This window comes from Cupressus sempervirens, chromosome 4 (assembly GCF_028749045.1).
Source record: "Cupressus sempervirens isolate cs-2001-9-10 chromosome 4, ASM2874904v1, whole genome shotgun sequence".
Taxonomy (NCBI): domain Eukaryota; kingdom Viridiplantae; phylum Streptophyta; class Pinopsida; order Cupressales; family Cupressaceae; genus Cupressus; species Cupressus sempervirens.
In genome coordinates this window covers 68,637,325-68,647,788 of record NC_143121.1, presented here as the reverse complement: position 1 = coordinate 68,647,788, position 10,464 = coordinate 68,637,325, and the positions used below count along the sequence as shown (strand labels likewise).

The window sequence follows — 10,464 nt, the reverse complement described above, 5'->3', positions numbered from 1 at the left end:
AGAAAACAAAGAAAATAGCATTTTTTTTCAACCTACTTTATTCTATCCCAACTATCCTAATCATGTCTTCATTGGGAGATGGAGTAAGAGTTTTCTAACTGGAAGATGATGCCCTACCATTGCTTCCATTTTTGGCATCATGTCTGTGTCCTCATTTATTTCCTCCAGTTGCAGCTCCTGCCAGTCCTCTTGGGTATACTGCAATTTGTTTTCAAATACACCATTGAAACTAGGTAATGTTGGACAAACTGCCGTACAATATTCAGCTAAAATGTCCTTATACGAAGGTTTCTCACCGGTTTTACTATCATTTTCATGGTTGGCATTCCCATGATTAACAAACACACCCAAAACCCTCTCATTGTCATCATTACTCGGCACACATTGATCACATTACATAACATCATTGTTAGTGACTTCATTTTCTCCTTGCAGATCACTTGAGTCTCTGCCATCATTTCCCATTAACCTTGACTCACATGAGCAAGCTAGAGAAGAGGTCGAAGGTACCCAAACCACCCTGGCACACAATACTCAACACTGCAAAAAATAGTCAAAATAAAGCAAGACAATTAAATCATTAAAAAAATACTTGTGCACCACACAAGGTTTCATAAAGGACACACAAAACCACCACAAGACGCTACCAATCTCGCATGCACTCCAAGGTTATAGAGTCTTACAGAGTTGCAAATCCTCCATGAGAAAAGATGACCTTTCTATTCAATAATTTGAAACATAATTAAAAGTAAAATAAAAAAATTTGAACCATAATCAAATTCAAAATATAAAAATTTAAAGTCATCATAATAAAGATGTGCACTGTTTCTAGAGAGAACAAGCCTTGAAAAATAAAGTAGAGAATAATCAAACTTATCTCTTTCCTTTCCTAACCTTATTATTCTTATTTTTAATAACATTCCTTTCTAATTAATAGATTTGTTTGGATTGAGTTAACAAACTTTAGAATCAACTTTTATGGTGCAATCTAATTGAATTTGTATTCAAAATTTAGAAACACAATCAAATTCAAAATAGAAAAATATTATTGACATGGATTGTAAAATAAATAAATAAAACTATTGATATGGACTATAAAAAAATTGTTTTCACTTATAATCCTTTGCAAGAGCTTCTTAATTACTGGGGCAATGCCCCTTGTATTGTTGCTAGGGTACCTCCAGATGCCTTGGTGGATACCCCAATGCCGAGAGGCCGCCACCAAAGGCGTAGTTCTTCAGGTCGCCGCTCGCACACACCACGTTCACATGCCTCTCACCACTACTTTTCTAGTTGTGGCAAAGGTGGGTGGAGGCACTACTCCATTTTCCTACTTCGTGGTGGCACTGGCTATCCCTGAATCCTCTTGGTACTCTGCAAGTGGTTTCTGGAAAGTGGCCTTTTCACCTAGAATTCATCATCTCTCCTCTGTTCCCTGATATGAAGGATGCTAACCAAGCCCCTGATGATGATGTTGATGACTAGACTGTTCCTAGCTCACTTGCTAATCCCAAGGATGACTGGGGATTTTATGATAAGGATGAATCGTCCCCCTTAGCTGGCACTACTATAACTCCCTGAAGCTTGCTTTATACCATGTGAATTCTTGCGGAGTGATCTTGTATCCCGCAACCCATTTTTGTGAGCCGTAATCTTAGTATATTATTTATTAATAGAAAAGAAATATTTTTCAGAAAAACTTATTTGCACTAATAATCCTTTTTAATTATATTTAATTAATATCACTTTGCAATTATATCATTTTTTATTTTTAAAACTAAGATATCTATCATATATTTATATCACAACTATATTTTAAAAATTTGTTTCAAGATTATTTCTAACCATATTTATACTTCAAAATTAAAATTTCATTTGAAGGAAATATACGTTGAATATTTTTAAATATTGATAAACATATTTCTAAAATGAGGCAGTTCAGATTAAATGAAAAGAAGTTTGATAACTGAAATATATTTAGAAAAACGTTCAGCATACCTCCTTCTTCTGAAGTCTTTAGAAAAATAGTTTCAAATACTTTAGTAAATTCAAATTCATCCAATTATTCCCCTTATATAACAGAGCTACTTTCTGCCCTTCACATACCTCATGAAGTTCAAATTCTTTGAAACCAAATATCTTTAGAAAAAAAAGGCTTCAAATAGCTTACTAAATTCAAATTCATTCGAATAATTCTCCATTCCCCATACAAAATAAAGATAATTTTGACCTTAAATATGCATTAATTCATTCGTTCTTCCAACTGCTTTATGACCCAGAATATATTGAACACAAACCCTAACCCATACTTCCATTGATGCGCGCCCACACAAATTGTACTTTCCTAATCGCAAAAGTATTTCAAATCATGTGTTCTTTTGCAAGATCGGAGTTGAGGCATCTCGTTTCCTTGATAGTGTTTCGTGACAACATTATTTTAGTCTCTGTGGATGTTCGCGGGAGATTCCCCAATCGGTTGATAAATCGCAATCCACTAATGCCGTCGAATCCTTTCTCCCGAGACACCAAAATAGTTTTCACACCAGGAGCCATTCCGAAAAGACGAGTAAGAAGAGGAATAAGATCCTGAAATGAGTATATTCTCAGATGAACCCACTTCAGATTTTCCAGCGGTCAAAGTGTTTCATCGTCAAAACCAGGCGAGTTTGCCTGCAAAGTACCGTAGACCAAGGCAAAACATCGATAATTAAAAAAGAATGAATGGAAGATTTCGCACATGCAAGTCTACTGTTCCTTTGAGTTTTATAATTGAAATGGCCGAGAGATGAAATATTGGATTATCTACAACCCTGAAGAGAAATGGACAACACTCCAATATTACCAAGGCCGTGGCTTAAAATGAGTATTGGCTAAAATCTAAACTAAAATGTAAATCTTGCCAAGCGGTAGGGTATCCCTAAAATGCTATATACTCGGAACCATTATCTATTTCTCACAGTTCAATTTAATTTGGAAAATGGGAAACGCAATATTTGCAATTGCCTGTGCCGCAGACTCAGCCCCGTCTATGCAAATTTGTTCCAAGTGTGGAAATTCTCTTAGAAACATTAAATCACGCATAAAGCCAAGCGCGTTCACTAAGGAAATCTTTCTCAGCAACTTTAGACACGTAAACTCCCTTAGTGCTAGATTCATGCATAAATGTGAACATTCAGGCAAATACAAATCCTTCTTGATTGGACCAAACCGTTGTTTGATCGTGAAGTTCCTCAATTGCGGGCAACTCACTATTACCGCTTGGATTTTACAGTCGAGATAGAGGGAAGTAAGACTGGGGGAACAGATCTTTAATCTGTCTAGTCCATAGCAAAGGCTAACGATTACAACTTCTAAAATTGGGCACAAATACAACATCAGTTCAACCGTTTTATCATTTAATTGAACATGTGAAAAACTCCATGTTGTGAGACAGACGAAGCCACCAAAACAACTAGGTATACCTGTAAGAAGGAAATCTTCGAGAGCCAAATATCTGAGGCGATGGCATGAAAAAATGGATAGAGGAACCTCAATCATTTCTGAGCAGAGGCGTCCTTTAATTTTCATCTCTCTAACATCTTTGAGAGCAGCGCAGTGAATCCAATCATAAACCTTAGCCTTGTCAAGTTTGAAAAAGACATATCTTAACTCTAGAAGCTGAAGAGGAGCACAATGGCGCTCAAAGATTCTATCAATTATATTTTGGAATTCGACTGGAATATATGGGGAACAGAAAAAATCATTTGAAAATTTCAGATCTGGCAAGCGGTTCCAAAGGATTTTCCACTGTTTTGAGACAACATAACAACGCACAGCCTACTACAAAGGAATATGATCTGCAGTAGAAATAAATTCCCACCGAACAAATCTCGAGGAATATTATTAGCCAACGACATAAATGCAGGAGGGAGATTGGGCGCTGGCGAAACGGAGTAAGGACAGAGCTTTTCACGACGCCACAAGGTATTTATTTATTATTCCTCCGAAGAATTGAATGTTTTATTGTGTGGTGAATCCAAACAAGGGTCTTTCCATTGCAATATCTTCTCGGCGCTTCTCGTATCGCGCATAGATCATTTCTCTTTCAAATTGTATGTACAAATTGTTAAGCGAAGAAATGGGTAAAATAGACCTTATGAATTTTCCAGACCAACTGTTTTGTTCTGAGATTTTAACAAGAATTCCTCTGAAAGAAGCTATTCGTTTTTCTGCGGTTTGTCGGAAGTGGTGTAAAGCGTGGACTCACTTACCTCATTTGAAGATTTCTGACGAGTTTTTTACTTCTATAACACCGAGAGAGTCTGAATCAGAAGATATAGTTGTTGGCATCATTAACAAAATTATCGTTGTGCAGTGTGCTGATGTGGAGACTTTTGAAGTTCGTAACTGTAACTGGTTTGAAAGTAGAATTCACAAGTGGCTTTTGTGGAATTCTTTATCGGGTGTGAAGCGCATAAATTTGAAAAATAGTCGGGATCTCATGGATGTTTCGGAGTCGATCTTTTCATGTTTGATCCTTACATCTCTATCTCTCACGAATTTTAAGCTAACAAAAGTGCCTCCGTTGTTTGCGGGATTCTCACAACTTCTATCATGTTATCTTAGAAATGTTGAGCTAAGAAAGGAAGCATTTGAGGCGATTTTAAAATTATGCTGCCTTCTAGAAACATTGGCGGTATTGGACTGCGAAATGTATTTAAATGTGGCAATAATTTCCTCGAGTCTTAAATCTCTGTCTTAATGGACTCTACATCTATTCACTGGAAGTCAAATGCCCACGATTAGAAAGCATTAAACTTACTGATTTCGCTGAGTTGACAATGAAGAACATATGTTTACCTAAATGTGTGGACTTGGAAACTGATTTTTATATTCTCCATGAATTCTTAACTATCAAATCGTTGAGGAAAATCACCAGTATCGTTGAAACAAATTTCCATCGTGTCAAACTTCTACAGAGCTTTCCTTGCTTGGAAGAGTCGTGCATAGACATCCCCCTTTTTAATATTATCCAAAGGCAAGTATTTCTCCTCTTTCCATCTGCATAAATAAGAAATGACATTTTGGAAAATATATTTTAGTATTCTTATTTGCTTCTGAATGCTTAACATTACTTCACATCTTTCAGTTTACTTCCACATCAAAATCACTAGTGTTGATTTATTCAGTTTCCTATCCACCCATTAAGGCAGGACTACCAAGCCTACTTCACGCTTTATTAAATTAGAGATCTGTTATAGTTTTCGGTCTGTTGTTTTACCATAATCTTGCACTCCATTTATGTTCAGCCTCTGGATTTTTTAGTTGAGGCTCTAAAAAAAAAATTGGGCTTGCAGCTTAAAACTTGATGCTGCCTCTGTTATCAAGTTCTAGTCTTCGTTGTTGCCTAATTTGTAATGTCTTGCCATTTGATAAGCAGTGCAGAATTTTTAATATATTTTTTTTGTGTCGAATGATTCCCGAGTAATAATTACTTGAATTCAATCAGCCGGTCAAAAGTTGGATTGTTACTGTAGATTAGTTAACAACTTGAGCTTATTAAAAGTAAAGAGTTGGTTTATAGTTAAAATAATACTCGAGGTTATTAAAACTCAGTTCTATGTTTTGCGATGCAGGGCGAAGCAGAGTTGACTATATGACTACCAAATTTGAAGACATTTAAATTATTGTGTATATATGTAGCAGGGGTTATGGAGAGTATGAAGATGAGGAATATCATGACGCTTCTATGTTGTGCTCCTGTGTTTTGAAAGGCTCTCCACTCTTGAAGACAATTAGAATCGGCATGGAGTCCGTTTTTGAAAGTCGCTGGTTTGATTATTCTCTTCAATTGATTACCAGTTTCCTAAGGCTTGCGAGGGATTTTCCAATCACAGAATTTTCAGTGTCAAGGAGGAAAGCAAATCCCAGGTTGGCGATTCTGCACAATTGACATCGAGCTGCAGTTGTTTTTATCTACTGGGTTTTCATTTGTTAATTGTAAGATTGTTGTTGTTTTAGCCAGTATATTGAACATAGAATACATTCGATTTCCAACTGTGTTAAACGTGCTGCACGGTTTAGTGCGCTTAGAAGAACCATGTAATAAGCTATGAAATTTAGTGCGTTTGTAGGGAATGTCAGTCTCGCACAATTTTTGTTTCGAGAAATGCTATTATCTTTCAAAATATAGCTTTTAATAGATAAGTATTTGTATGGGAATGATTTATGTTATTTTTAAGTTCAGTAAATCAGAAAAATATGAATAATCAATATTAATTATATTTAATAGCTACATCAGATGCACTGAAGTTGTCCAATCAAATTTTCTAAAGATGGCTATGTCAGATAGCTATGTCAGATGCCCAGCGTGAACTACATTTGATAGTAGAAAAAAACTCAAATTGTTGGTCTTCTTCACATGTTTTCAGAACTACAAACATTGAGTAGGTACTATTTTTTAATCCTATAAAAATGGGAGATTTTTATGGAGATGGTAGTTGTGGGCAATGTCTATCTAGCAGAAAATATGCACCTAATGTGACTGTTTCTGTGATGTATAAATTAATTAATACAATGCAGAAACAGTCACATCGGGTGCATATTTTCTGCTGTTTAGCCATGGGCGTAGTTGTGACTGTTGATGCACTTTTTTAATTTGTAATTTTTGTTCAATTTATAAATAGGCTAATGTTGTCCATTCATTATGTCTTTTCAATTAATATTAATATTAGATTGTATTTTTGTGAGAGTAAATTTATAATTTTAATTTTCGGGGGTCAAATTGATAGTTGAATATGCTTTTGCCTTTATTTTATATTTATAATTTTCATTTTATAATAAGTTATAAATATATTCAATTTTTTTAAATAGATAAGTTTTTAAAAAAGTTGTGTATAATTATTTTACAAAAACATTAAATAATCAATAGACTGGTTTATTACTTCCTATTGTTTATGTTAGTACATTTATTTTTTGTTAGTCCAATTGTTTCCCAAATAGCTTCATATTGTTTGCCTATTGTTTATGTTAGTGTGTATACCTTCCTGTCTATTGTATCTTTGTCTATTGTTTATGTTCTCTATTGTATCTATAGATATTTATTGTATACCTTCCTGCCTATTGTCCATTGTATTTGTTGTCTTAATTATTTCCATAACATATAGCTTTTAATAAATCAGTATTTGTGTGGAATGAAAGTTAAATAATATGAATCGATTATTTCTAAAATTTAGTATAAATAGTTTTTATCAATATTCTAATTAGCTATGAATAAAGGTAAAAACTTCAAATTCAATAATCTAATCTATCACTTAATGCAATTCTTGGAAATTCAAGAAAACACCAAGTTTTTGTTATTTTTGATCGCAAAAGATTCAAATCATGAACTTTTCAAAAAGAAGTCAGTATTTTGAAATTTGGTCAATTGTGCATTTTGTAGGGAGGATAATTGTGTCCATTCTTACATGCAATCAAATGCCATGTAATATAGTTTATTAACCAACTAAAAATGTGTACTGTTCCAACAAATTAAAAAAATTATTTTTGGGATAATGATATGGAAAACATATTATAAAATCTTTTTTAACAACTTGTTTCAGCCATTGCAATTTTTATATAAAGCGAAGTAAACTAGTTTAAATGTACTTATATATAATATGTAGAGAGTTATCCTTTATAGACACCTATTTTAATTCAAATCCTAGGATTTTTTTTTTTGTGTGGGTTAGGTCACTCTACCATGACATTTGTTAAGACATCTAGATGGTTATGTTAGGAGCAAGCAATATAATATTTTAATTTTAAAATATTTTCCCTTTGACGAAATTTGGATGATAATATTTTAATTTAAAATTTTAATTTCTTTTATATATGTATTTTTAAATTTCTCTATTTTTGATAAAGTTAGTATCAAATTATTTATTTATATTTAAATGTAGTTGTATAAATTTAGTATAAAATTTAGTTTTATAAACATACATTAAATTTATTAAATAATTTTTAACTATAGTTGTATAAAGTTATTATGAAATTAATTTTTGATATTTTATATTTTAATTCTATATATTGTGTTTAATTTGTATAACTTCAATTTGTTTTTATTTTAAGGACATAGTTACTATAAAATTATTCTTCAATATTTTATATTCTAATTATATATATGGTGTTTAATTTGCATAACTTTAATTTTTTTTTATTTTAAGGGCATTGTTACTTAAAATATTTAGTTATGAGTAGAATTATGGTTATGGTTATGGTTATTGTTAGGACTAGAGCTAGGGTGAGGGTTAGAATTAAAATTAGGAATAGGGATAGAGATAGATTTCAAGTTAGGGTTAGGGTTAGAATTAGAGATAGAGTTTGGATTAGGGTCAGGGTTAGAATAAGAGATAGAATTATGGTTAGGGTTAGGGTTAAGGATAGAATTAGAGTTCCAGTTCAGGTTATGGTTATAATTAGAATTAGGGTTAAAATTAAGGTTGGGTTGGGGTTAGGGTTAGAGTTAGAGTTAGAGTTAGGGCTAGGGTTAGGGTTAGAGCTAGAGCTAGAATTAGAGATAGAGTTGGGGTTAGAATCAGAGCTAGGGTTAAAGTTGGAGTTAGGTTGAGAATTGTTTATGTTAGTACATTTATTTTTTGTTAGTGCAATTGTTTCCAAAAAAGCTTCATATCCTTTGCCTATTGTTTTTTTTAGTGTGTATACCTTCCTATCTTTTGTGTCTGTTTTATATTTGTTGTCTATTGTATCTATTATATACCTTCTTGCCTATTGTTTCTATTAGTGCGTGTTAGTGCCTATTGTATACCTTCTTGTCTATTGTATCTATAGATATCTATTGTATACCTTCCTATCTATTGTCTATTGTATCTGTTGTCTCAATTATTTCCATAACTTATAGCTTTTAATAAATGAGTATTTTTATGGAAAGAAAGTTAAATAATATGACTAGCTTATTTCTAAAATTCAGTATAAATATTGTTTTATCAATATTCTAATTAGCTATGAACATGAACATTAAAGATAAGAAATTTTTTTTCTTCTAAAACTTCAAATTCAATAATCTAATCCATCACATCTAACACAATTCAATAATCTAATCTATCACCTAAGGCAATTCTTAAAGGTGCTGGCAATTTAGGAAAACATCTAAATTTTCTCCAAGTTTTTGTTATTTTTATCACAAAAGATGCAAGTCATGAAGATCAAATGGTGAAAATTTCAAAAAAATCAGGTTGTGGTTTCGATTTTTTGAAATATGGTCAACGTTGCATTTTGTAGGGAGGATAGTAGCGTCCATTCTTAAATGTTGTTCCAACAAATAAGACATATTTTTGTGATAATGACAGGGAAAACATATTATAAAATATTCTTTAACAACTTGTTTCAGCCATTGCAATTTTTATATAAAGCAAAGTAAACTAATTTATATCTACTTATATATAGTATGTCGAGAGTCATCCTTCCAAAGACACCAACTTTAATTCAAATCCTAGGGTTTTTTTGTGTGGGTTAGGTCACTCCACCATGACATTTTTAAAGACATTTTAGATGGTTATGTTAGAAGCAAGAAATATAATATTTTAATTTTAAAATATTTTCCCTTTAAAGAAATTTGAATGCTAACATTTTTATTTAAAATTTTAATTTTTTATATATGTATTTTTTAATTTCTCTATTTCTGATAAAGTTAGTATCAAATTATTTATTTATTTTAAAATGTAGTAGTATAAAATTTATTTTTATATGCATACATTAAATTATTAAATAATTTTTAACTATAGTTCTATAAAGTTATTATGAAATTAATTTGCAATATTTTATATTTTAATTCTATATACAGTGTTTAATTTGAATAACTTTAATTTGTTTTTATTTAAAGGACATAGTTACTATAAAATTATTCTTCATTATTTTATATTTTAATTATATATATGGTGTTTTATTTGAATAACATTAAATTTTATTTTTTTGAAGGACATTGTTACTTAAAATATTAAATTATGAATAGAATTATGGTTATGGTTATGGTTATGATTAGGTCTAGAGCTAGGCTGAGGGTTAGAATTAAAATTAGGGATAGGAATAGGGATAGATTTTGAGTTAGGGTTAGGGTTAGAATTAGACATAAAATTATGGTTATGGTTACAGTTAGGGTTGTGGATAGAATTAGAGTTACTATTTATGTTAAGGTTAGAATTATAATTAGGGTTAGAGTTAGAGTTATAGTTAGGGTCAGAGTTAGAGTTAGAGTGAAAGGTGAACCCTGTTAAAGGTTACAATGCACACTATTAAATGTGACCTAGTTAAAAGGATTTCAATCACCCTCTTAGGAGTGAGCCTTGTTAGAGCACTTTTGACCATTCACTTGGAATGTCACCTAGTTAAAAGATTTACAAATGATTGTTAGGTCAACCTTAATCCAAACGATTTACCGTACACTAATACAATTATTATAAAGTAAATGTAAGGCTTGATCTGATAACA

General features: G+C 31.9%; 1 protein-coding gene across 1 annotated transcript; it reads left to right on the top strand.

Moving 5' to 3' along the window:
* Positions 1 to 3,898: 3,898 nt before the first annotated feature.
* On the top strand, positions 3,899 to 6,623 carry LOC149559973 (F-box/FBD/LRR-repeat protein At1g13570-like). Its single transcript, XM_089827532.1, has 5 exons — positions 3,899 to 3,963; positions 4,111 to 4,692; positions 5,686 to 5,910; positions 6,001 to 6,062; positions 6,562 to 6,623. Exons 1-5 carry the CDS (start codon positions 3,899 to 3,901, stop codon positions 6,621 to 6,623), a joined length of 996 nt encoding a protein of 331 aa, XP_089683658.1.
* Positions 6,624 to 10,464: the final 3,841 nt, after the last annotated feature.